The sequence below is a fragment of the Spermophilus citellus genome (assembly GCF_964194105.1).
Source record: "Spermophilus citellus genome assembly, chromosome: 11".
Lineage (NCBI taxonomy): Eukaryota > Metazoa > Chordata > Mammalia > Rodentia > Sciuridae > Spermophilus > Spermophilus citellus.
The window spans coordinates 28753862-28781779 of record NC_138192.1 but is presented as its reverse complement, the minus strand read 5'-3'; the positions used below and the strand labels follow the sequence as shown (position 1 = coordinate 28781779).

The 27918-nt window shown below is 54.1% G+C and overlaps 1 protein-coding gene across 4 annotated transcripts in view; it reads right to left on the bottom strand.

The window, feature by feature from the left end:
• GLI2 (GLI family zinc finger 2) overlaps window positions 1–27918 on the bottom strand; it is a 231805-nt gene that overhangs the window by 10470 nt on the left and 193417 nt on the right. For all 4 annotated transcript variants that reach the window (XM_081261899.1, XM_081261901.1, XM_081261900.1 and 1 more), the window contains 7 exons: window positions 23194–23396; window positions 20141–20326; window positions 8332–8533; window positions 7497–7710; window positions 6178–6300; window positions 3139–3273; window positions 4–153 (listed from right to left, as the gene is read on the bottom strand). In XM_081261899.1, the coding sequence (XP_081118025.1) occupies window positions 4–153; window positions 3139–3273; window positions 6178–6300; window positions 7497–7710; window positions 8332–8533; window positions 20141–20326; window positions 23194–23396 (1213 nt within the window). The remainder of the gene's footprint in view (window positions 1–3; window positions 154–3138; window positions 3274–6177; window positions 6301–7496; window positions 7711–8331; window positions 8534–20140; window positions 20327–23193; window positions 23397–27918) is intronic.

Genomic DNA, 27918 nt, shown 5'->3' with positions numbered 1-27918 from the left:
CACCGTGCACTTGTGGGGCTTCTCGCCCGTGTGCCGCCGCATGTGGACCACCAGCATGTACTGGGCCTTGAAGGGCTTCTGCTCCCGCGTGCAGGCCTGCCAGCGGCACACGAACTCCTTCTTCTCCCCGTGGATGTGCTCGTTGTTGATGTGCTGCACGAAACAAGCCCCAGGAGCCGGTGAACCCAGATGCCCGCACCATGGACCCCCAGGGCCACTGCCGCATTCGGCTCCCAGACCCCTGAATTGTGGCTGGTTAAAAGTGCTGTGTGTGTGTTGTGTGTGTGTGGGGGGGTCTAAGTGCAAACTACACACTGGTTTCAAAGCCTCAGTAATTTAGTGAGGCCCTAAGTAATTCAGTGAGACCCTGTCTGTAAATAAAATACAAAAAAGGGCTGGGGATGTGGCTTAGTGATCAAACGCCCTTGGATGCACTCCATAGTACCTAAATAAATAAATTAGTACAGGCAAATTAGTACAGTTTTCAAAGACTTAGACTGGGAAAAAATGTACAATACTTGATTAACGTCGTTCTATATTGATGGTATTGGTGATAGGATAATATTTCAGCTATTAAGTAAATAAAATATATCACAGGGTAAGCATCCTTAATCTGATATCCAGGTACAACACTTTCTGAGAAACAACTCAATGGCACAAGTGGAAAATTCCACACTTGATCTCACGGGATGGGTCCCCGTGCACTAAAAATACTATATAAAATACTATATTAAATTACCTTCACACTGGCAGAAGGTGTACACAAAACAGAAGTGAATTTCATGTTTAGACTTGGATCCCATCTCCAAGATATCTCATTATGTATATGCAGCACTTCCAAAATACAAAAAAAATCCCAAACCTGAAACACATCTGGTCCCAAGCATTCTGGAAAAGAAAGGTTCTCTCTAGTTGTTTTAAAGTTAACTTTGCCTGTACTAATTATTTATTTAGGTACAAGGGCGTTTGATCACTAAGCCACATCCCCAGCCCTTTTTTATATTTTATTTACAGACAGGGTCTCACTGAATTACTTAGGGCTTCACTAAATTACTGAGGCTGGATTTGAAGTCACGATCCTTCTGCCTCAGCCTCCCGAGCTACTGGGATTACCGGTGTGTGCCACTGTGCCCAGCTTGCACTTTTTTTGGGGGCGGGGGAGGTGCTGGGGATTGAACTTGGGGCACTCGACCACTGAGCCACATTCCCAGCCCTATTTGATAGTTTATTTGGAGACAGGGTCTCACTGAGTTGCTTAGCACCTCACTTTTGCTGAGGCTGGCTTTGAACTTGCGATCCTCCTGCCTCAGCCTCCCGAGCAGCTGGGATTATAGGCGTGTGCCACTGTGCTCGCCTGTACTATTTTTAAGTGCTTATAGGAAATGTAAAATTGCATATATGGATGGCATTTGTGGCTTGCAGTCTCCTTCTCCCGGACAATGTAGCTTGGTCTGTGTGACCTATGAAGCTGAGCATCAGGCACGAAAAGCCATCAGGCACCTGTGCCCTGTTTAAAGGCTCCACTGTTTATTATACACCTCCACTGGAGCAAGTAAACTATACAGCATTTGAACTTCCAGAGAAATCCTCTCCTATTAGCCTCCCTTTCTATTTTTAAAGTCTTTCAAATGATCAAAATGCTTCCTGACAATGCCTTTCATTTTTTCTTATTGGTTTACTTAGCAACAAATTGTTAATAATAGAGTAGGGGCTCCCGCTCGCCCATCCATCTTCCCAGGGAGCACAGAGAGGCAGAGCTGGAGAAAGGGGCCCCTCCTCTCCCGCAGAGCAGCCCACTTTCTCCAGAGCCAAGTGGAGGTGGCCACCTGCAGCTACAGGGACAGTCCTGGGCCTACAGCCTTTCTTTCTAGGTGGTCAGGATTCTATGCCTATTCTTTGTTTTTTTTTTTTTTTTTTTTTTTTGGTACCGGGTATTGAACCTAGGGGTGCTTAACCACTGAGCCACATCCCCAGCCCTTTTTATATTTTATTTATAGACAGGATCTCCCTGAGTCACTTAGGGCCTCTCTGAGTTGCTGAGGCTGGCTTTGAACCTGTGATCCTCCCGCGTCAGCCTCCTGAGCCACTGGGATTACAGGCATGTGCCACCATGCCCGGCTTATGCCTGCTCTTTGGGATACATCTTTTGTGTCCTCACCTCTGCACTGTGGCTTGAGCCCCCTCCCATCCCGAGATGCTGACCCTTTCTTCCTTTAATCATATCTGATCTGTTCCACAAACCACAGCTCCAAGCTGCCTCTTCAACAGGGATCCCAAAGAGGTGGTACAGGTTGAAAGTTCATGTTGGAGTTTCAGAAGGGATTAGATGAGACCCTGAGTTGCAGGTTCTGTATCAGCTGCAATGGGTTTGGTGGTAAATTCTGGTGTCCTGGGTGACAGTGTTGGGAGGAGAAAGACACCTATGGTATTTGGGAACAAACCACATTGGAAGAAGCAGAGAGAGTTGGTGTGTTCTAACTGCCAAGTTCACATTACACCTGACTACTACCATAATGGATGCTGCTGTCTAAGAGTCTGAATGGGGACAAAGAGATATACCCTGAAGGACACACTGACTCTGTGGCCTTCTTTGCCTAAGCTGTTAGAATCTGGACATAGCCATCCACCTATACCCAATACACTGTGTATCTGCAAATGGTCTCCAAGAGGAAATTACTAACTCTTTCCTCCATAGGAGAACCCTTTCTCAGGTTTTAGAGTCAGACTTTATTATTAGAGAGCCTGGCTGGTTTAATTAATCTGATTTCCCTTCATGCATTGGCTGCTAGGACGCTTAGGACAGGAAGATGTCCGTGTGTGATCTCGAGCTCCGAGCACTTGATTTTAATACGAACTCTCCTCCTGGCTTTACTCTGTTGTTCCCTTTGTCCTGATTTTCTCATTCACTTATTCTTTGACTCTTGGGTTACACATGTATTTGGAAATCATCTTATGGGAAACAGGCAGAGCACAAATAAGTCATTATGCCTCCCACTCACAGAGGATGCAGCCCCGGATCCTCCTGGGGCCTCCCCCATCAGCCTCTTATTGCAGCAGAGGCACCAGAGGCTGCAGGTCCAGTGTGGCGGGGGCTCCGCCCACCGTGCGCAGAGGCTGGGACGTGGGGTGGAGGCTTACGTGCACCAGCTGCTCCTGGGTGTCATACTCCTTGCTGCAGTCCTCCCAGTGACAGTTGGTCTCGTAGATGACCACCTCGGCCTCCTGCTTACAGTCGTCCCTGTCCAGGTCTTCCTTGAGGTCAGCCAGCTGCTCCTGGGCGGGGGGGGGGGGAGCAGATCACACCCTCATGAGCTGTGTCTAGCACGTGATCCTATTAGCCTTGTGCAGAATGCCAAGGACCCTGAGAAGATAGAGGTGTGGACACACGTGCACACACACGGACATGTGCAACACACACACACACACACACACACTCATCGAGAAGATCCCCGTCCATAGCTCTTCTTATCAGCAGCTGTCCTTTCTCTAGTGCTGGCTTGTCACCACCAGGTATTCCGTCACCTCCTGCTTCTACTGACAGCCAAGGACAGCAGAAAGCAGGGCAGCGACTTTTGTTTATTTGGGTTGGTCTCCACTGTGGGGAGCTGGGGTGGGCTCCGTGAGCTTTGGGAGGAGGAACATTTTTTATTTATAATGTGTGCAGGGCCTGCTCCTGATGGAGGTGTCTGGCTTGGAAGTGTTACTCTCCTGTTGTTCCTCTCTGAAGGGCTCGGGAGGCACCTGGATTTGCACCAGGGCAGTGCTACTGTAGCTGCGCACTGCTCAGCAGAGGGAATGCCTCCAGAACGTTCTCCCTGCACCGCTCTTAAAACGTGGTCTGCATTCTCGTATTACGGCTGGGAAAACTGAGGCTCTGGAAAGGGTTGACCTCCTGGAACCCACAGCAAGACTGCAGCAGCCTAGACCTGACCTTGAGTTGCTCACGTTATTAGAGCCCAGGAAAGCCCCATTTCCAGGTGGGGCTTCCTCACCCCAGCTGGTGCTAACCCAGAGCTGGCCCAGGGGAGCCTCTGAGTCATGGGGACAGACCAGAGGAACCTGCGGGGGCAGGGTTGGGAGGGCAGGAAAGATGCCCCAGGCTGACACAGGGAGGGCCCAAAATGTCCTGTTGAGGACTTTCTAATACACCACTCATTTATCAGTCAGGCTTGGAACAAAGCCAGGTGAAGAGGGGACCTTACAAACACTTGCTTGATATTTCAAACTATTTTCAAAAACAGCAGGAAAAATGTTCTGTCTTTCCAAACAGCCTCTGGGGACAGCATGCCCAGTGCAGGCGAAGGGGAGCATCTCTTGCCATGGTCAAGAGCCCTAACGTACCCTGGCTCCTGAGATTTAGCCAAACTGAGTCCATTTCTAGGAGCACAGAAATCAGCAGAAATGGCTCCCGGCTGTGGGGTGCCGATCACCTCTTGGCCTGACTTTTCCACAGGGGACTCAAAGAACTCTTCCTAACAAGGCTCTCGGCTGTTTTCAGGGTAGCTTTAAATAATGCACTCTCTGAAAGGAAACCAGCACTGTACCTGGGCTGCATGGGGACCACGGGACAGGACCCTCAGGAATGCCTCCTCCTGCATCTTTAGCAGCGGAGGGCTGCTGAAGGGAGACCGTGGAGAAGGGACCCCCGGGTCTCCTAATGCCACTCCTAATGCATTTGAAGGAACACTGGGAGTATTTTGCCATTTCCAGACACTGAAGCCTTGGCGCACTTCAGACAAGACCCAGAGAGGCTGGTGGGCTGTCAAGTGGAGGGAAGCTCCCAGGACACGACCACAGGTCCCTTGGCGACGCTGGCATCATCCTTGCCTGCAATTCTGAGCGCTTCGGCAGAGCAGAGATTCATTGTGCTGCATTTTTCTGCCAAGGCAAAGCCACCCGTCCACCTTGCTGTGAATCAGGACTCGGAGTGACAGGAGGACCACCCCCTCGTGATAAAATGCTTTCCTTCCACGGACATCCCCAGCAGCTGCTGAGCGGGGAGGGGGCTCTGTGCGGCCCACCTGGACTGGAGGGCGGTCCCAGGCGCCCCCCCACCATGGCGGGTGGGACATGGGCCTCCCAGGTGCTCAGAGCCTGACTCCCACCCCGCCGGCCACTCCAACCTGTTTATCTTCCCTGGATATGTGCTGTCTTCATCCATTTCAACGACCCCTTATGATGGCCAGCCTCGTGAAAGCCATGCATCATGTAGAGACTGGTTTTGGTGTCAGCGAGGGGGAGAATTTGTCACCAACCCCTGTTTGTCTGACAATAACAGTGCCCGATATTTCATGAAAATTAAGTGCCCAGAGCATGCCCGATGGTTTACAGTAGTGATAAAGGATGGTCCAGCAGATGTGGGGAGACAGGGATTAGGAGGTACCACGCATCCTTGGTGGCCGACCTGGGGATTCTGTAGGAACAGATGGCAACTGGGTCACTGTGTGAAGGCTGGGTGGGCCAGGTGGATCACCTTCAAGGTCAGCAAGGCCCTTTGCATGACTGGCTCCTGCTCCAAGAGTATGGATTCTCTGTCTGCCATCTTGGGGCATTAGAATAAGTGGCACAAAGATCTTGGCCATCCAACAGGCCAGCCCCAGGCTGTAAGCTGCTGGTTCTCACTCTTCCTGCCAGAAATCATACTTCCTTCCCTGTCCCAAGATGATCCAGGAGCTAGGCTGAGTGTCTGGGCAGATGAGAGTCCAGTGACCTCGGAAAGCCAGTGGCAATGAAGGCGACGGAGCGGGGACGGAGTTCCAGGATGAGGGCAGCCCAAGGAGCCTGGGCCATTCAGGGATGTAAGCAACACATTTTGGCTGAGGCTTTATGCTGCTCAAGATTGAGGCATGGGGAGAAGTGGCCATAGCAGGGGACAAGGTGGAAGGGTAGGTGGGAGTTTGTTCATTCATTCTTTTATTCATTCATTGATAAACATGTGGTATGTACAGGTTGTGAGGCAGTCATGGCTCTGGGAACCATCTCGCCCTCTCTGATTGGTTCGTTCGTTCGTTCATTCATTCATTCATTCATTCATTCATTCATACAGCCACCCATCTACCCACCCTCCATTCACTGGTCCATTCCTTTTCATCCACAGGTGAAAGGCCCAAAGGCAGCCAACCCAGGAGAGCTGGCCTGGTCCCAGCTCAAGACCAGTGAGAGTGGCCATTGGGTTACCTGTGTCAGTCCCACTGGGGAGGCTGGCCGCAGGCCCTCGGCTTCAGTCTTGACCTTGCTCCGCTTGTGAATGGTGATGGGGTTCCCGGTGCTGCTCACAGCCGACTCACTGCTCTGCTTGTTCTGAGAGAAGGAGCAGAGGACAGTCTGTCACACAGGTGCAGGATAGGACACCCTGAATTCGGATCGGACTCTACTTCTGACACCTCCCTACACAGAACACATGGGCCAACCCTGTGTTTGAAGCAGCACTCCAGCACTCCAGCCAGGGGCACTCCCAGGAGAAGGCCAGACCTAGGCCACCACCACCCCCCTTTCCTTGAGCTGGCACCTCAGCTTTGCAAGGGGTGGGGGACGGTGAAAAAGAGACCCCTTTGGAGAATGCTGGAAACCCTTGCTCGTGTCCTGATGAGGTTCAACTTCTCATATTTCCAGAGCAGGGGACCCAGGGCCTGGCTTCTCAGCAAAGGGCCAGGGCTGCAGTCTCAGATGACACTTCAGAAGCCCATTGTAACTGTCTGGGGAGGTGCTGGGCCATCTGGAACCCTGGGATGTAGAGGGAGAAGACATGTGGCCTGGGATGGTTGCTTCCCCTCTAGGATTGTCTTCCCGAGTACCACACAGGACCCAGGGTCCACGGGGTGTTGTGTGCCCACAGGAACTTGTTTATATGCGGAGTGGCCCAGCTTAGGTGACAGGTCCCTATGTGTTGATGAGATAGCTCAGGCTGAGAGAGGTAAAGTCGTTTGCTGCAAATCAGGAACCAGGCAGGGTCTGACAATTCCAAAGCCTGTGCCTGTCTGTTATACAGCCCTGTCCTTCTAAAGCCACATCCCTAGCTGCAAATTAAGACCTCACTGGCTGCCAGATATTGATGGCACCCAGGGGTGCCAGGTACCTTGCTAGGATGCCCACGCAAGGCCTAAGGCCGATTAGAGAGTCAAGGTGGTTGAGAACATTCTGGAAACAGATGCTCTAAGATGAACCTGCACGAACATCATTACAGTTGGTTCATTCTTTCATTTCACACGCGGTGCGTGGTGTGCCTACACAGTGCCGGACCCCGTGAATTGGAGGGTTCTCCATCCACTCATTGTGTTTACTGGACCAGAGACAGCAGACCCCAGAGGTTGAAAGCTTGCCATGGACAAACCCCAGGGTTCTCCCATCATTCAGCCCCTTGTATCCAGAAGACATCTCACCAGCCATCCCGGGTCCCAGAGTCCTTTCACCAATTTCCAGCATGTGTGGGCACTGAATGGCCCTTGCAGGGCCAGCTGAGTATATGGTGGCCACCTCTGCTCCTTGGGCCCACCTACCTGGTTGGCATCGCTCACACAGTTGCTGCCGCTGCTCAGCTGGGTGGACACAGCACTGATGGAGGTGAGGGCCATGGGTTGCTGAGCCAGGAAGGTGGGCGAGGGCTGGATCAGGGGTGGCGTGTGTCCGAAGGCGGAGCCCAGGCCTCTCTGCTGGCTCAGGATCTGCTGGTAGGCCACGGGGTTGATGGGGTGGGGGAAAGTGAAGGCTGGGCTGCAACGGAGAGGAGGTGGGGGGATGGGGGAGAGGCAGGGGCCTCCGTTAGGCTGAGACTTCCTGGACAGAGAAGACCCTGCCCAGGGCATCGAGAAGGGCATGGTACGGGCTGCACCATCCCCAAACCAGCGGCGGCTCCCCTTTCTTTGCTTGTCCCTTGGGCCTTGCATGCTTAGCTTCTGGGGTGCAGCCTTCACCCCCCTGGCAGGTTGTCCCCCTGCAGATGCCAGGCTCCATTTCACCCCCACATCCTTAGCTGTCATCGCCCTGGTCTGTAAGCCCCTCTTCCCAAAGCAGGACACTGAGGAAATGCTGGTGACTCTGGACAACCAGGCCATCAAAGACATGGTGGTAGCCTCCTGTTTGCTCCTTCTAGCACCCTAGGGCCGGGGAGCTGCTGCCCTGTGTGAATCCCTTGTGACAGTGCTGTCCGTGGTGACAGTCTCCTCTGTTGGCACGCTTGGTCACCTCCTGACTTCTTCTGAAGTCACAAGTGCTGATTCACAGATCAACCTTTGCTCCTCAGGTTCGAAGTGCCCACTGAGAAGCCAGACCCTCCCCTGGGGGACCCCAGCCCAGCTCCCCGTTCTCGGTCCTCGGCCTGCCAGCAGGGCTCACCTGAGGGCACCGGCCGACAGATGCCCGTAGGAGCCGCTGGCCGCGGAGCTGCTGCGGGAGTTGTTGATGTAGGCCACCAGGGAGTTGGGCGAGGTCCGGATCATGCGCTGCAGGTCGAGGCTGGCATCGGAGAGCGGGGAGATGGACAGCGCTCGCTTGCGGCTCAGCCGGGGGGTCACCCGGGGGCTGGAGAATCGCGACACTGTGGAACAGCCAACAGGAGTGAGCATCACTGGGATTGGGGGAGGTCTGGGAGCGAGGCGGACATACAGGCAGGGGACAGGAAGAGCCCACGAGGTGGTCTCCTGGGAATCTCAGCTCTGCCCACCTTGCGGCTGTGGGTTCTTGGATGGACTCATAATGTCCCCCAGTCTCGGTTTATTTATCTGTCAAATGGAGCTGACCAGATTGGGGTGTTGTAGGGAATGGAGAGGTGGTTTCTCCCAAGAAACAGGGCATGGCCAGTGTCTCCAGCCCCCTGCCCCTTCCAGACCCACACCAAGGGCAGTGTTATGATCTGTGGTGAGCTGTCCCCCCAAAGCTCACGTGTGAGACAGTGCAAGAAGGTTCAGAGGAGAAATGATGGGGGCTGTGAGTCTTAACCCAATCAGTGAATTAAACCCCTGAATGAATCCCCTGATTAACTGGGTGGTAACTGCAGGCAGGTGGGGTGTGGCTGGAGGAGGTGGGGACTGGGGCATGGCTTTGGGTATATATTTATATCTGGAAAGGGTCTCTCTGCTTCCTGATCACTGTGATGTGTGAGCTGCTTCCCTCTGCCACTCTCTCCCACCATGATGTCCTGCCTCACCTCAAGCCCAGAGAAACGGAGCCAGCCTTCTATAGACTAAGACCCTGAAACCATGAAGCCTCAAACTTTTCCTCTCCTCAGTTGTCCTGGTCAGATCTTTTAGCCACAGCAGCAAAAAAGCTGATTAAAATCGTCAGCCACAGCTATGTCTAGATCTGTAGGTCCCCCAGAGGGCCAGGTGGTAAAGCCTTGGTCGTCCCCAGTCTGGCGTCACTGGGAGGTGGTGGAGGCTTAAAGAAGTGGGGCCTAACTGGAGGTCTTTAGGTCACCAGGGGTAGGCCCCTGAAGAAGGAGTGAGACCAACCTCTTCCTCTCTTTTACTTCTGGGACATGAGGTGAATTGTTTTGCCCTGCTATGTGCTACCTCGCTACAGGCCCCAAAGTAACGGGGTCAGTGGGTCATGGACTGAAGCTTCTAAAACTGTGAGCCAAAATAAACCTTTTGTTTTCATAAATTGATTATTTCAGGTATTCGTTACAGTGCCGTGAAGCTGACTGACACAGTTGCTATTCTGGTTTCTAACACCCGGCTTAGTGTTGCCTGATTTTGAGTTTTATGTGAGTGAATCATAAATTCTCTTTCATGCCTGGATTCTTTCATCCACATTATGAGCTTGTGAGCTGTCTCCATGCCATGGCAGTAACTGGCTCATTCCCGTTGCTGTAGAGCAGCCCAGGGACAGGAGAGTGAATGGAGGTAGGTGTTCCAAAGTCAGATTATGCTGCAACTGGGATTGCACTAAAATTGGCCCCCCAAACACACCCTGGTAGGCCACTTTCTAAGCTGGGCCCTGGACGGCTACCCTATGCTCCTAGCATGATGCCTGGGCTCTTGGCTGGCTCTCTAGAACCTGTGGGGACAGCAGAAAGGACATGTGCAGGAGCAGCAGGCAGGATAGCATGACAACACATGAAGCTCTCCATGCTGGAGTCCCCAAGGCTGCAGGGACGTGCTGCTTTGAATGTGCACACCACACATGCATGCCCCAGCCGTCCCTCCTGTCTGCTCTGGCCACAGGGCACACTCGGCTCAGCCTCCTGCTGGTGTCCCAGGGCCTCTTGTCCCTGCACTCCTGTGACACAGCCCTGACCCACTGGCCCCGGGGCTATGCTTGCTTGTGCATGTGCCACCTGCTGTCCCTAGAGCTGTGGGGGTAACAGGGGTGATGCCTGTGAACCTCCCCCTCCCCCTCCCCCCAGAAGGTGAGGAGACTGCACAGAGTCCACATCTGCCAATGGAGAGGCTGCAGCCCTGGGGTTGCGGATCCAATGGGGGATGGCAGACACGGGGGACCATGCACCCCAGATTGGCCCCCATCCTAACACGTGTGTGAGTCTCTATGTCGTGTACTTTGTTTTCTTTTTCTTTTCTTTTCTTTTATTGGTCCTTTTTAGTTATACATGACAGCATCATCCCATTTTGGTATCTTTAGACAAGCAGGGTCTATATTGTGCTCTAATTCAGACCCCAGGGTCTCTCCTTCCCCTTCCCTCTCCACACCCCTGCTCCCTCCCCCTCTACTGATCTTTCTGGAATTTACCATATTTACTTTTTAGATTAATTTCTTGGGGCCGTACACTGCGGTGGGAGTCACTGTGGTACGTTCGTATAGGGACACAGGAGAGTCATGTCAGATTCATGCACTGTCTTTCCTTCTAGAAGGAGACGTGGTTTTGGGAAAGCACCCGTTGCAAGTAAAAGCTGAGCTACTCAGGAGACTCTCTCTCTACACAATCTCTACCTTTGCTTTTGTCAGCTCAAGATTTTTTGGTTTTGGCTATTATTTTCCCTATGGGGACAGCTATGGGGGTGTTCTGGTTAGACTGTGTTCTCAGAAAGCTTATATATTAGAAACTTAATCCCCAAATCCATATGTTGGTGGCATTGGAAGGTGGGACCTTAGGGAGGGAATTAGGGTGAGATGAGGTTCTGAGAGTGACCCTAGCTAGTATGCAGGCTCTGTCCGGCCATCTGAGGCCCTTTACCATATTATGATTCAGCAAGAAGACCCTCATCAGATGCCAATACCATGCTCTTGAACTTCCCGACTTCCAGAACTGTGAGTTCAATCAACCTCTATTCTTTATACATTTTCCATTCTCAAGTATTTTCTTATAGCAACAGAAAATGACCAAGGATGAGTAAGTACACAAAAGGTGCTCCATAGATGCTTCTGGGGACGCTGCTTGCTTGGGTCCCACAGAAGGGCTAGAGCACAGCAGGTGGAGGAGAGCAGGAAGGATCCCAGGCCACACATCTGACTTAGAGACAGGGAGCACAGGGGACCAGGGAGGCAGTCGCACTCCCCGGCCAGCTCTGAGGCTGGGCCGCAAACATGACCCTTCCATGTTTGAAGGAGGTCCCCAGACACCAAGCAGACACCCTGGCCAGTCAGCATTCAGGGCCAGCGTGCTCCTTGTTGTCAATTCTTGAGTGACTAATAGCATACGGGCCGCCCCTATCCAGCGACACTGAAGCCCATGGTTTCATTTAACAGCCAACACCACCCTCCAATATCAGCTTTGCAGATAAGGAAACGAGGCTTGGGAAGGTCGTGACTTGCTCTAGGTCCCTGAGGATTTGAACTGGAGTCCAAAGGAACCCTGCTGTGGGGCTTCCCTGGAAACACTGCCTGTCTTCAGCAGGTTTGGGAGAAGGCCAAGGTCAAGAGGACACTCCTCCCCACAAACTCTCAGCAGCACTGAACAGTGAACTTGTCAACAGCGGGCTGCCTGCTTGTCCTCTGCTGTCTGAATGGCAGGTCTGCCGCAGCGGGTCTCCACCCTCAGCCTGCTCGGCCCTCACGCCCCTCTTGCAGGGCTGAGCTTGACAGGCCACAGCCAGGAAACCCAGGCGTTGGCTAGAGGCCTCCTTTCTTCGTGCACAGCTCGACCTGCTGAAGTGACCTCCTGAACCCCTTTTTAAATCCCCTCTCTCTTGAACTCCACTCCCTGCCCAGGGCCAAAGCTTGCTCGAATCATTCCAGAGCCTCTAAGCTAACTGCCATTCAACTCACCTTCCTCACTTTGGCAAAAGAGAGCTTTTCAGCTTGCAAAGCAGATATACCCTAACCCTCCCCCTAAAACCTTCCAAAGCTCCCTAGTGCAAAGTGGCCCTTGGGGCTTGGTCCTATCCCTCCAGCCTCCTCCTCCCCACTCTTTCAGTCACCTGCTCAGGAACTTGGTTCACGCAGCATCTTCTGCCCACCAGTTCTTCCCTGCTGGGCGCTCAGACCTCTTCCAAGGGGTCACCTCCCCCAGGAAGCCTTCCCTGATCTCCACAAGTGGGGCAGCTCCTCCCTGCAGGCAGACCCTTCAAACAAGGGCCGCACAGGAATCTACACCGTTTCTGTGGTTGACAGCTTGCTTCTGTCTCTCCCCCTTCATGAATCAGGGACTCAAGTTCCCCCCTGCCACCAACATGGAATCCCTGACACTGGAAATCCAGCTGGCCCACTTGCCACACAGCCGTGGCGTGTTGAGGGGCAGCGAAATCACATCACCCAAACTCAACCCTTCCTGAATGGCTCCGTGGACCGGCCTAGGTCCTGCTGCAAGCACTTGAAAATGTTGAGCATGTTAATCCTCACACCTGCCCCTTTAGGAAGGGGCCCTTATTGTCCTCACTTGACAGAAGAAAAACAAAGGTATCGGGAGGCTAAGTAACAAGCCCAAGGCCACACAGCTACGGGGACAGAGACCAGGACTGAGACACAGGTGCCTGGGTGCCCAAACCACCTTCCTATGCCCAGGGTGGGGACCAGAGGTGTCTTAGGGAAGGGATGACTATGGAGGATGGACAGACAGACACACACACTCATACACACGACACAGAAACCCAGACAACCTGGGCTGCTGGCCCCCAAGCCTGTCACTTCCTTGGAGCACATCACTGAATCTCCCTGGGCCTCTCTTTCCCCATCTGTACAATGGGAACAGCGTGGCTTATTGTGGCAAAGAGTTGCCTACGACCCTCAGATGTTCCCAGATGAAATGGCTAATTAACATAGCTTCTTCCAGGGCTCAGAGGACTATCTGGATGGGCAGCGTGAGTGAGTCCACAGTTAATGACGGTGGAAAGAACAGAAGGTCTAGAAAATGATGAGTAGCCACAGCCGTCCCTCCACACCCACTTCTCGGCTTCCATCTGGGGGGCCTCTAAGTTTCTCACTTCTGATTTCCGGAGTCTGCTCCTGACACTGCTCACTTCTAAATCAACACTGGATCCTCCCCAGGATTCCTGTTACTTGCAAATGGGAAAACATGAGAGGGACACAAAAGATCTAGTGTCTTCTAAAATAAGAAATACACATATCTTCATCATGCATTTAAAAAAAAAAAAGATTTTGCTGCTAATATGTGGATTCCCACCCTCTCGGGTGCCCCTAACAAGAGGAAACAGGGCCAAATCTGACAGTGACATTCATCTTTGCTATTCCCCCCCCTCGAGGGAAATGTGTTTATTAATGCGCTTCTTCCCTTGATAAATTACTAAATAGGAAGAAAAGCCTGGCACTCATTTCCCGTGGTTTTGCCTGTGATTTATGGTGAGGGGCTGGCAGAGCCACCGCATCCATTCATCTGTGGGTGTGCCTGTTCCAATGCTGGTCAGCCAATGGGTGATCAGCCACCAGCCCACCCCCAGCTGGGTGGATGCCTGATACTCCCTGTTCCTGTCGGCACCTGTCTCTGGGCCTCGTCCCCCCACCCTTTCCTTTGCTCATTCATGTTTTGTTCATTGAGTCACCAGACCACAGGGCAGCACTGCAGGCCAGGATGGCCCTGCTTTCAGGGAGCTCACTGTCTAGGTGGGAGATGAAAATGGTACCCAGGCAGGAATCACAAGATACCACCTAAGCAGGATCACACTAAAGAATCCCAGAGTGCTCCGGAGACAGGGTTGCTGCTTCCCTGGGGGCCACCGGAAAGGCAGGAAATGCAAGATCCAGGCCCAGGCAGACCTGGCTCTGTCTCTCTTGATGCCTCCGCACAGGGTCACTTGGGACCAACCGTCTCTGAGCTAATTCTTCAGGCAGAACATGGGTGGGCACCCACTTCAGGGCTGCCGTGGGCTGGTAACCAGTGCATCCTCTGGCTTGGGTGGTCTTCTGCGGAGCCAGAGCTGGGGATCCCCTGGAGACTGCAGACCCAGGAACCTGGGTGGATGGGCAGCAGGAGGGAGGTTTGTTCTGCACAAGGACATAGGAACCTTCTCTGGTCTCCATGTCATCGTTAGCATGGGGCTGAGGCACCTTCTCATGGGGGATGGCAGAAAACATCCTTATGGTAGGGATGTTGCAGGATGGAGCTCCTTGGCTAAGGCGCATTCCCTGCACGGCAAAATAGGTCCCCATCCAGATATTTTCTAGACTCACTGGGGACATTTCTAAGGAATGCACCTTGAGGACCTCAGCCCGCCCCACAGTGAGTGGCAAATGGGGAAATATGAGAGGGACACACACCTCCCTTGCCCCCTCTGCTAGGGGAGCCTAAGGAACCCAGGCTGGAGCCCAGAGGCTAAAGCTCAAGGCCACCAGAGCCATTTCCTAGTTATGTGACAGAGGCGAGAGAAACTCAGGCTGTGCACTTCGGGCTCTCAGGGAAGTGGCTCCACAGGGCTGGTCTAGCAGAGCTGTGCGGGTTTACCAGATGACCCATACCCACGTAGCATCTTATAGCAGCCCTGGCCTCTAGCAGCTCTGCCCTCTGGGACCTGTGGCCTGGTGTCATCTGCCCCGGGTCTCCCCTCTGTCCCAGGCTGGGCATGCACTCTCTGCCTGACTTGGGTCCCTGGCAGCCCCTCTGCTGCAACTCCTACCTCTCTGTGCTATGATCAGTGTAGTTGGTTTTTGCACACCACACCCGCCCCCCAACCCCACTGGATTCTCCAGCAGCATAAAAAAACTGGTGTCAGAACGGAGGTGACATCCGAGTCAAATTAGTGTCAATATGACAATAAAATATACAGCTCAGAGGAAATATGGGCTGTAAACAGGCAGCATTTCAATTGGAAACAGTTCAATCTCCTCCATGTGGTGGGGGTGGGAGGGGAGGAGGTGCGTTGAGCGGCTGTTGTTAAATCACCAACATTCAACAGCATGACTGAGAAAACTCCATCTTAGGGCCCAGGTGACAACCGGTGCATTCCCCACTCTCCAGAGAGCCACTCCACACCAGGATAACCTTGGCTTCCCTCTCTGGTTCCCTGTTCCCTCCCGAGTGGCATGGCTTTGGTCTTCCTGCTGTAAATCAGGTCCCTGAAGAAGAGGGGAAATGGGCCTTCCCCTCCCCACCAGGGGCTGGGGCCCTGCGCCTGCACCTCGGCCCAGGAAGTGCCCTTGGCCTGGCCCCTGTCCTGGGCGGAAGGTGGGGCATGGAGTCTGAATCCCACGGGATGCCCTCAGGGAGGCCTCACTGCCCGCAGCCTTCCCTGACCATGGGCATTTGCACAACCTAAGTGACATCATTGTAGGTCCAGTGGAGACGGAGACAGGGACCTCCCCCTAGAACATGATCAAGGCTCCTGCTTCAGGAGATATGATGCTTTTACCTTTTTGTTTTCACATGGTTCTGGGGATTGAACCCAGGATGATATATCACTGAGCTACACCCCCAAGCCTTTTTTATTTTTTAATTTTATTCTGAGACAGGATCTAAGTTGCCCAGGATGGCCTCACACTTGCCATCCTCCTGCCTCAGCTTCCCAAGTCAGTGGGGTTACAGGCATGGGTCACCATGCCCAGCTTGAAGTTCCATTTTAAGATCTATTTATTGAACCCCCAAAGGTGAATTTATTGAAAACATTAAATATGCAATCATGCAGACAACTCTTGGTTAAGATAAAAATGGTGCTATGGTTGACACATGACCCTTCCCAGACCTGCATGCCTGGGACCCACTGAAAATCCAAAAGCAGGCAGGGCCCACCCTGGCTCCCATGGATCATGGAAGGGGAGGGGGCTGGGGGACACTTCAGAGGCAGATCAGGGCTCAGCGGGACTTGTGCCTGGGCTGTGGGCATCAGCATTGTTTGCAGCATCTTACAGACATGCACCCGAGTGACACTTCCACACAGACATTGGGGCTGAGCAGAAAGCCTAAGACATTTGAAAAGGTGGAAGCGAAAACTGTAGCTCTGGCTTAAGCTGGCTTGAAAGGGCTGGGGTAGGGTTGGTGGCTCAATGGTAGAGCACATGCCTGGCACGTGTGAGGCACTGGGTTCGATTCTCAGCACCACATGTAAATAAATAAAATAAAGGTCCATTGAAAACTAAAAAAATATTTTAAAAAAGAGAAAGGGTTGGGGTATAGCTTAGTGCTAGAACTCAGTGAGTTCAAAACCCTGGGTCCAATCCCAGCACACACACACACACACACACACACACACACACACACACACATATTGAGAGAGAGAGAGAGAGAGAGAGAGAGAGAGAGAGAGGGAACATGAGAGCGAGCTAGTTTTTGGGGAAAAAAGTGCATTAAGTACTGAAAGACAGAGGAGATAATTAATCCCAGGCTGCTTTGATTTCCTGGAGTTTTAATGGTTTGGGAATTACAGGAAGGAGTCACCTGTTCCTGAAATCCACAGTTATGAGCTCAACTCCCCCACCCCGCCCTCCCCGTGCCTGAGCCAGAGCCAGGGACACCCTGCTCAGGCTGACTCTGGAATCTGGAGGTGCCTCCCGCTGCATCTTCAAGCTAATCAAGTTCCCAAGGCGGATGTGGAGGGGAGGAAGGAGCACGGGGGCGTGTGGCTGTCCTGCGGCCCCTGACGTCAGCCAGCCGGGAGCTCTGAGCTCTTCCGCCCACCCATGAGCTCACCTCCGCACTCCTCTGGCCTTGGCCTTCCTGTTTCTCAGAGATGCTCAGCCCCCAGATGCTGCCCAACTCCAGGCTCCCTGGAGGACAGAGTTGCTCCCCAGCCCCCTCCAGGCTGCCTGCCAGCCCACAGCTGCCCTCCCACCGGAGCCGTTTCTGCCCTAATTAGCCTGCATCTCTCTCTTCCAGGCTCTTTGGTAACTGCCACTCCCTTCCTCCCTGGTCCACACACAGAGGGTCTGCTCCCTGTCCAGTGTCCCCCCACCCCCGACCTGCTGGGGCTTGCTGCTTTGCTAGGCCAGGTGCCTTTGGGGTGCCTTGGGTCCCTCCTCGGCAGTAGAGCTGGTGGCCCAAGAGGGTTGGGATGGATTAAAGGGAGAGAAGTCCTAGGACACTCCCAGCCTGCAAAGCAGTAGGGCCACAGTGGGGAGGTGCTGGGGAGCCAGGACAAGACCCAGGGAAGTTGTGCCAGACAGTCCGAGTCATCGGGAAGCTGTGCTGGGAGGGTGGCAGGTGACAGACTGCCTGGGGAGAGGAGACTAGCTGCACTTGGCACACCTAGGGGCCAGGATGGATGGGGAGATGGCGAGGAAAAGCCATCCGGATGCCTTCAGCCTGGGCTTATGCACCAGAGGGGGACAGAGGTGCTGTAATGATTACAGAATTCTGCAAAAGGGGGTGGATTTGAAAGAGAAAAGGGTGCTGGTGGAAAGAGATCACAACTAGCATTAAATGAGCACCTACTGTATGCCGGGCACCAGGCTATGTGCACACATACCCCTCACTCAGGGGCCTAATGTCATACGGCCCTGACCCCATGCGGCTACCACTACCTCTGGCTATGTTAGTGATGACCAGGTGGCGAGCACTGGCCCGGCCCTCCTCGCCCACTGCCTTACTCAGCAGGTCAGCTGTCCTCTGCCTCGGCCCGGACTGTCCTGTGCCTCTAGACTGAGCCCTGGCACAGTGAGCCCAGATGCCCGTCCTGAGGCCAGGGCTCGGGGACTGGTTCTATGCTGTGTCGCAGGGAAGAGCAGATGATTCTGTCAACAGCAGGGCTGGGGATTTCAACTGGAGGCTAGGGACATGTCACCTGATGTTAGGACCCAGATTGCCTGTGGTATAGTAGGGAGCCTAATTCCAGCCTCAGAAGGTGGTAAGGGAGCTACCCAGGAGAAAATGCATGAAAACAAAGTACAGTTCTCACTCCGATTCTCACTCTTCCTACTTTGCATACGGCTCACATGAAGCAGGTGCTCAGGTGGCTGAAATGGGCAGACAAGCCTGGCTACCCATTTTGGCCTTTGCTGCTTTTTGGGGGATACCTGCTTGACTTGACCCTTCTCAGCCATGGTATCTTTGCCCGTCCCCTTTCCAGCTGGCCGAGTGCCACCCTAGGCCTTGGAAGGAGGGGATCTGGTGTTTGGGCGCACCAGCATTGGCTACCTTTGCGCACGGCGTTGCTGTGGTTTGGTTTCTGTTCGGGGGGGGGGCGGCAGCATGAGGTACACCTGATCCCCCAGACCCTCACCTGCTGCACCTGGAGGGCTGGTTAAGAGAAGGCAAGATACAGATGACATGTGTGTGCCCAGAGGGGCCTCGTGATCTTAGAGAGCTGCGGGCGTTCCCACTCTATGCTGTGTGCCTGGTCCTGGATGGCACCCACCCTGGGGAAGGCACAGAGGGAAGGGATCAAATGCAGGTGGCATCCCTGGGGCATGCTGTGGCCTCTCCGCAGGGCATGGCAAGGATGGCCTGGGACTGTGGTGCTCGTCCCCAGCAAAACTTTGGCTGGGGGCTCAGGAGACACTCAGGGTGGCTCATGACCCCAACCATATCATCTCCAGAAAGACTGGAGGTGAGATCTAAGCTCAGGAGTAGTGTCTCCGGGAGGGCTCAAGCCTGCACCTGGACAAGGGACCACCTGAGTCCTGCAGACCACCCTGGCCCCACAGTCCACTGCCAATTGGATGCAGTCACATGGCCCTGTAGGCCCCAGAGCTGCTCTCAAGGATGGCCATCTCCCACAGGCCTCTGTCTTCCTCTATTATGGACCATTAGGGAGAGAAAAAGCCACCCTAGGAGGGCTTGAGGAGACCAACCTGCAGGAGCCAGCGGCCTGGCCCCAGCTGTGACTTCCTGCTCCTCTGCCTGGCCTGGTAGCTCTGGGCAGGCTCCAGGAGCAGCAGGTGGAGTGACTCTGACAGAGGAGGGGTGGGCACCGAGCCCTTGGACCTTCCTTTCTTCCTAGCAGAGGCTCATGGCATCTGATAGGCCAGACAGGCACCGAAACCTCATCTATGCAAGACCCCTGCCTCCCTCCCTGCCAAACAGGCCCTCCAGCAGCCATGGGTCTCAATGACTGACAACTCCAGCCTTCCGTCACTCAGGCCCAAGCCCCTGAGTTGATCTCCACTGCCTTCTCTTTTCAACACAATTGATCTGGAGAAAACCTGTGTCGGCATTCATAATCTATGGGACCCCTGCTCCTGCCTTTCCCCAAACCAATTCTCAAACCTCTCTTGACTCCTCTGGGCAGCCTCTGCCTACTCTCAGGGTCCCATCTTACTCGAGTGAAAGCCAAAGTCATCACCAAAGCCTCACTAGGCAACACAACCCACCCCAGAACACCAGCCTCATCTCCATTCCTGCCCCTCCCTGGCTTCCCACCAACTATAATGAACCTATGACCTCTTGGCTGTTTTTGGAGCTCAGCAGGCACATTGCTGCCTCGGGCCCTTTGCACATGCTGATCTTCTGCCTGGATTGCTCTTCTCCAAGAGTTGCACACAGCTCATCTCTTCCGATTCTGTGCTTCCTAGCAGGCATTTCTCAGGCTTTCTTTTTCGAAATGGCACCCTCACTTCATCCCAGCATTCCTGTCCCTGTTCCCCACTTTGTGCCTCTGTTTCATTTCTAACTGGCCATTTCAGCACACTGATTCCTAGGAGCGGGCAGGGTCTGTTTCTCCCATGACTCTGCAGGTTCCGCAGAGTTATGATGTCCACCATGCCTGACACCATTCCGGATCTTGGCCACTCAGTGTCCCCGTGAACTGCAAGTGTGGCAGGGGACTGCCCTCTGCAGTGTCAAGAGGACCCTGTCAGGCCCCCCGGTCCTGCCTTGCCTGCTCCCCCCCCCACACACACACCGTGGGTCCACCCCACCGGCACTCACCGTCCACTGGATTGAGGTAGTCGTGGAGATGGGGCGCGCTGGTGGCACTGCCGCTCTGCATCAGCAGGTCCCCGTAGGGTGCGGGGTGGCCCGCCATGAGGGTCATCTGGTGGTAATAGTCGGAGGGGGTGGTGCCCGGGGCAGGGAGGCCAAACAGCCCCCTCTCCTTAAGGTGCTCGTGGGCTACTGTGGGAGCGAGGGAGAGAGGCGCCGTCAGAGTCGGGTGCTGGCCCCGCCTTCAACTGCCCACCTGCCAGAACACTCAGGGTGAGATGGCCACCAAGAGTCACCATCTGGACAGCACAGGCTCTCTGTCTGCCAATGCCCGCCAGCTCCCTGTCCCCAGCGCCTGCCTCAGGGCTAACTGCTCCCACCCTGCAGTCAGCTGTGCCCAGGGTGAGGAATCAGGCAGGGAGGATGGGATTCAGACTGTGGGGGGCTGGCACTGGGCGGGGGGTGGCACTGGGCAGGGGGTGGCACTGGGCGGGGGGTGGCACTGGGCGGGTGGCCCCAGCAGGGAACAACCTAGAGCAGGACACCAACAACAATCAAGGGTCCTGATTTTCCTCGATGTGCAAAACCCGAGGTACCAGCTCTGAGCTGGCTCCGTTTTTCATCAGTGACATGGGGGTGAGAAGGCCCCCCACTGATACTGCTGTGGATGACAGCTTGCTGAGCACCTGCTGGGACTGCAGCAGGCCCGGTTCTGAGGGCTCATGTGCATTCTTTAATCTCAACATTAGGGTCCAGGAGGGTTCTGTCGTCCCCACTGAGCAGACAAAGACTCTGACCCCTGAGCAGCTTAACAGTGTGCAAGGTCACATGGCAGGGAGGTGACAGAACTGGGATGGGACTCTTGGTTGGAATCTAAAGCTCAAGATCCTAACCACTGTGCTTCACAGCCTACTACTAGTCTTGGCCAGGACCCCCACGACATCTCGTAGGCCTGTAATGAAGAGATGAAAGCAGCCCGTGGTAGTTGCCATCTTCCTGTCTCCTCCGGAGAGTCCTGGCCTCCTGCTAGGCTGACTGCCCCATGGCCCCTGAGCATTCCAGGGCAATCTGTCCTTTCTGCCTCCCACTGAGGCCCCTACAGAGCTGATGGCTTCTGCCTCTTCCTAGGAACCTTTTATGGTGAGTATTAGTATCTTGGGGCTGCTATAACAAATAGGCACAAACTTGGGGCTAGTTGTGGTTAAAACAACATGATTTTTTCCTCTTACAGCTCTGGAGGACAAAAGTCTGAAATCCAGGTGTCAACAAGGGCAGGTTCCTTCCAGAAGCACTTGGGGGAAAATCTATCCCTTGCTTCTGGTGACTGGTGGCTTCCTGGGCTTCTGGCCACATCTGTCCCATCTCTGCCTCTGTATTCACATCACTGTCTCCCCTGGGTGTCTCGTATAAGGACACTTGTCACTGGTTTGGGGGTCCATGTAGGTAATCCAGGATGATCTACACATGATGATCTACTTACTGACATGCACAAAGCCCCTTTTCTGAGTGAGGTGACACTCAGAGGTTCAGGGATGCAGATATGGATATATCTTTGGAGGGCTCCATTCAGCCCACCGTGCTACATGGGAGTTTCAACACAAAGGTAGCATCTGGAACCTGGCCTGCTTCCTCACGATCCCACCAGGCCACCACCCGTGGGGTCATCAGGAGCAATGGGCCCACTGCCCCACAAAACAGCAAACGGGGGTGGAGACAGCACAATCTCCAAAGACCCCAGCTCCCCAAGGCCACACAGAGGACCCAGGCAGAGCTGAAGGCTGGGCTTTGATCCTGAGGGACCATCCCAGAGATGCCACACTCTGGATGGCCGTTTCCAGGTCCAGTGGCTGCATTCATTCACCTCGTGTGGTTTGTCCTTGGGGAAGGACAGGCAAAGCACAGACTTCCTTCCTCCTGGAAGATCAGCCCGCAGAGTCAGGACGGAAGCCTCATTTTCACTGTGAAATTCCAGCATCTTCTCAGAGCCAGGCCTTAACGTAAGTTCCAGGTCACACCCCAGAGGTGGGGGGGGACATATTCTTCGAGGGGAGAGTGAAGGTAACAATGGCGGGACCCCTGGGACCATGTTTCCCAGATCCTTTGCCCACAAGGCTTACAAGTGTATACTGCAAATGTCCTTTGGCTTGGAAGTGACTCTGGCCTCAGAAGTGATGTCTCAGCTGGACATATTTTGAGCAGCTTGGCTGCTCTCAAGGAGGGGGACCACTAGAGGGTAGTGAGGTAGTGAGGACCAGTGGGTAGCGCCCACACCATGCTAGGGGGTCAGTGCACTTGTTAGGAACACTGCATGCTGCATGAGCAGGGCCAGCTCCATAAGGTGCTTTTTACTTTCCTGTGTGTGTGTGTGTGTGTGTGTGTGTGTATTTGCACGCACATTGGTGCATGTGCGTTTGCACTTATGTAGCAATGGGGTGGCGGGGGGACAAGAAGTACACAATTTTAGGTCTGAAAGACATATTTGTACCTATGACCCTGATCATTTGGGAGTGGCCATCTGATCTCTGACCTGGACCAATCTATCCTCTTTCTCAAGCATCTGAACTGACCAATGCAAAGTCACAGGTTCATTGACAGAGTGTCGGGGCCGGGCTACCATTTGCAGGCCTCCTGTGTTGACTTGCAAAGGGCACAGGAAACAGAGATGCCGGCAGCTGCCAGCCCCGCTCTGCCTCTCTTCTGCTCTCTCTGGGGTTCCAAGAGACACCCCTACCACAGCCCGCTTTGCTTCCTACCAGTTTCTGCAGCAGGGGCCTCACCTAGGACAGGACCTAAATATTGTCAAGGTTCAGCACACAGGGGCTGCACACAGGGGACTCTTTAATGAGCATGAAAAACAATGGACCCCCAAATCTCCAGGCTTATTTACTTAAACCATCCATGTTCAGAGGTAGTGGGGAGAAAGTTGAGCCTGGTCACTGTCCCAGGGGACTGAGGCTGGAGAACCCAACATAAGTGATGCATTGACAGAGCCACCGGGTACCCACCATACCATGCCCCGATGCCACAGCTGCTCCTCCCGGCCCCCAGCCCCTACTCACCATCCGCGGGGCTCAGGCCCCTGGCTGCAGAGATCATGGAGAGGGTGGGGCTACTGTGCACAGACCGGAGGTAGTGCTCCATGTGGGGGTTCACGTAGGGGTGCGGGGCATTGAAGGGGGACTCCCCAGGGCCAGCAGGGTGCGGGGAAAGCCGGATCAAGGAAATGTCAGAGATGACAGGACTGCCGCTCAGGGTGGGAGGCCTGTGGATACAAAGGACAAGGTTCTCAGCAAAAGGATGCACAGGGAACCCTGCCCAGAACCCAAACGCAACCCGAGCAGTCTTTGATTCTCAAAGGAAGACTTTCCAGAAAAAAACTACACTTTTTATTTTATACGCTGACATCCTCTGGTTGCCTCCAAATAAGAGTTGGAACACTTAACCAGTCAGCAGCCAGTGAATGCAGACCTCAAGCTGCATGCTGGTGCGGCCGCCCACCCACCCATCCCGTGTGGGCGAAGGGCATCTCTCTGCATGCTCAGCTGGGTTTGCCGAGCATGCACTCTGCTGGCCACACACGTCTGAGCTGTATCTCTGCCTCCCCGGTGCCTGTCCAGGCCAGCGCACGTGCATGCACATGCACATCATGTTTGGAACACAGAACATGAAACACTAATGCCAGGCATAAAGTGCAAGTGGACCCCATGTTCTTAGCAGAACGTTAGAAAGAGGGAGGGGATTGGTGATGTCCTGCAAGTGCAGAGCTTTGGGTCCAGCTGGACAGCCACAAGGGACACACTCTGCCACAGGATGAGCAGGGAGAGAAAAGATCAGGAATCAAGATGAGTTTTGAAGCTGGTACGATGAGGAAGGTTTGGAACAGCGTTCTAGCTCTGCCTCCTTGGAAACAGGTCTCACGCTAACAGAGTCCCTGCCTCGAATGTCCACTAATAGTCAAGGAGGCACCTGGCTTGGATCCTATAGCAGGAGCTGGCTCTGGCCAGTCCCTATGTCCCCTGCTGTGTTCTCCAGGTGACATCTGTTCCACTCAACATGATGACAGGACTCTTTACCCCCAAGTCTGCTGGCCCAGGGCTCCATGAAGCTAAGGAGTACTTCCAGATTATCTACTGCAGAACTCACACCTTAAAGACGAATCAGAATTAATGGGCACGTGGCTGCAGGATCACAGTGAAGTCAATGGAAACTGCATTTACCAAGAGCTCCTCTTCAATTTTTTTCAGAAAATTGGGAGTCTCTGTGATTTACATAGTGGAAAGACGAGTAGGTGGCAAGACTCAGACAAACCTGGGTTAGGATCCCAGCTGGATCATGCTGAGCAAGTAGCCTGATCTCTCTGAGCTCTAGTTTCCTCATCTGTAAAATGGGGATGATGATGTGTCTATTTCATAGAGTTGCCATGAGAATGAGAGCCCCGCCAAAAAACAACAACACTGTGCCTGAAACCCAGCAGGGGGTCCCTAAATGAGAGCTGTTTTGGTATTAGAATTACATTCAGAGGAGAAACCCAGAAGCTCCTGGGAGCCCGCCACATCTCCACCCTGGATCAGTCCTGCACGTGTGAAAGTCACGGTAAGAACTGGTTACTTCAGGGAAGGAATGACCCGTCTGTCGGCTGAGCAAACCACAGATAATTACTGATTATGTTTGATAATAGTGCATAAAAACTGGGCTGACATCCGTGTAAGCCAGGACCCAAACAGGTGACATCCAGATGTCTGCACATCTGGGCTCACCAACTTCCCACTTGGAGGCTGCTCTGCAGGGCCTGGAGGTAAGCGTTCCGCTACATTCTTTCCCAGCTTTTGCAAATGGGATTGCACTGGACGTGCAGATCCAAAAAATCTGTCCAACATGTTTGTGTTTCTCCCACATCAATCCCTGCCCTCAAATGCCTGCTGCAGCCTGTGGCTGTCCCGGAAGCCCCTGCCCCGGGCATGAGTGCCCGTCACCTCTTTGCCAGCCAAGGAGCACTCTTACAGCCTCAGCGTGGTGTATCTGTCACCCAAGGTCCCTGGGTTCTGCCCAGGAGCAGGCTGTGTCTAGAGTCAGTGGGAAGCCCATGCCTGTGTGTTGGGCAGAGACTGAGCCCTGCAGAAGCAGCCCATGGAACATACCAGAATCCCCCGCCACTAGATGTTCTTTCTCAAAGGCCACCTCTAGAAGCGGCAAGGGACTTGTGACCAAAGTGGTACGGGCTTGAGAGATGGCTTTATTCCGGCAGGCGTTGCTAGGTGTCCCCAGGAGAAGAAGATGATACACTCTGGCCAACGGCAGACCCTGCCGGCTCTGGCAGGTGACAGTGGCAGGATGGACTCTCACATTCCTGGCACAGGTGTTTTGTGAAGAAACCACTCAGAGAACATCACCCATATGGCTTCAAGGGTCAGGCAAAGGGAGAAGGAAACAAGTTCTGAAAGGTTGGGTGTGGTGTGATAAAAGGCAGGTGTCCACTAGCTGGGAGGACAGTTGGAGAGTCCCCTGTCCTCAGATTCCTTGGTCCTTCTCAGGCAGGGCAGTTTTCCAGAGCCTGCAGGAGGCCACCTGGGCTTTAAGGACACGGTGGCCTGTGGGTACTGGGGCCAGTGGTCCTAGGTGGCTTGTCTGCATCCCAAACCCAGGAATGCTGGGCTCCCTGGTACAGAGGCTGGACTGTGGAGTGTGCCAAGCACAGTGGAGGCCCTGAGACACCTGGTGACCGCATGGGGCTTTTGAGCAACATGTTGAGGCCACATGGCAGCCCGGGTCCGTCTGTCTGAGGTGACCCAGATCCCACTGGTCACTGGAGCTTCCCCCAAGCAGGAGGCAGGAGTGAGATAATATGCACACCACTGTCCATGTGGATAGCAGCTGGGTCCAGAAGTGGCAGGCGGCACCTGTGTCTCCACACGGAGGAACTGGGATTTCCGTCTCCACAGAGCAGTGGCCACCACTGGGGGGAAGGGGGTCTCTGCCTCCCCTTTTCCATCATTGCCGAGGAAACAGAGATCCAAGGTCTTCCAGGGCACTGTCCTCTCCCAGGCCTGGCCTTAGTGGAGTGCCTGGGACACCCTGCAGGATCGTGCCCCATGTGGTCACAGCACCCCCAGGGAGGGAGCACCAGTAGTGTGTCCGACTCCAGACCAACGCCTGCACATCACCAGGAGGACCTGGCGTCCAGAGACAGAGTCACGTCCCCATGCCACACAGCAGAAACAGGCAAGCAGGGGTCTACAGAGTTGACTTCACTTCCAAGATGGCGCCCTTGTCCGGCAGAGAACCGCCAGGCAGGACCCTTTTCTCTTGGTGTGGCTAGGAAGGATGTTTGGGGACCGTGGGGAGACAAGTCAGGCCCAGATAGCAGTCTGATTAAAAGTGTGTAGAACAAGCAGTGCTGGTAAAAACGCTGGGCCCAGAAGGCCGGGCCTGGACCACAGCCCACCCAGCAGAGGCAGAACCAAATCCTCTCCTTGGCATGAGTAAAGCAAGACGGGATTTGGTTCTAGACGTTGTGGGTCTGTGAGGTGGGACCTTGCATCTGGGCATGGCCTGCCCTTCAGGACCACTGGTTCTCTCTCTTCAATGCATGGTACCACCCAGGGTTCTGCATGCACGCTGGGGACATGAGCAGAAATCCGTGCCATAGGGACTGCATCAGGAAAGACATCTCTGAGTGAACCTGAGCCCCTGCTTCAGGCCAGACCTCAGCCAACTCCAGACCAATGCCTGCACATCCCCAGGAGGACTTTCTTCCAATTCCACACCCTTGTGCTGCTGGGGCCCCTCCTTGGTCCAACCCATGGCCTGTCCAGGCCTTGAATCATGGCAGAGCCAAGGAGGCAGTCTTGGGAATGGGAAGAGGAGCAAGCTGTCTAAGGTCAAGATGGCCACAGTGTCCTGTGTCATAGGTACACACGTGTGCACGCTCACACTCCCAGGCCACGAGCAGGCGACAGACCAAGGAGCTGGCCCATGTGCAAACAGTCTGGGCTGCCTGATGCTCCCTCCATGGCCTCCTCCCTCTCTGGTCAGTTCTGTGCTCATCTGGGCCTGCTCCATCAGTGGTCATCTTTCCCATTGAGCTGTCCTGAGCACTCGCTCTGTGCCCAGGGACTCGTTCAGCATTCAGAGCCCAGGTAGGAGAAGCAGACCACGAATCAGGGAAGCACAGAGCAGGGCAATGGAGTCTCTAGCAGAGGAACAATTCTCTAACTCTGTCCCCAAGCTTTGGTATCCTTTGCCTGCAGCCTGTGCAATTGTGACATGAGATGAGCCAAGTGCGGAAAGTGTGATGTACAGCACCAGATGCTGGATAGGTGGAGGGAAGCTTCTCAAAGTAGGTGATATTTGGATAGGGTTCTAAGGGATCAATAGGAGTTCACTAGGAAGCACATCACGAATAAAGGAAGCAGCGTGTACAAAGCAAGGCTGGAATGTAAGACCATGATCATGCCCTGGGTGGTGGAGCACAGCCGACAGAGTGCTCTGGGCTGGGGCTATGTGGGACATGTTTCCTTTCCTCTGCTTTGTGCAGAAAGCCATGCAACCCAAGCCCAGGTGACCAGAGAGATTTATATCCCTGGGCACCATGATTAGTTCAAAGATAGACATGTGCCCAAGACAGCCGGTTTGGCTAGAATCACGGGGAAAGAAGTTCTCATTACCCACAGGGGCTGCTAAACTGGTCAGAGGCCAATGTGGAGCTGGGAGTGGGGGTGGGGGTCTTAAAGGAGAGCCCAGGAAGGAAATGCAGCAGATAAGAGCTGAGACACAAGAACCCGTTT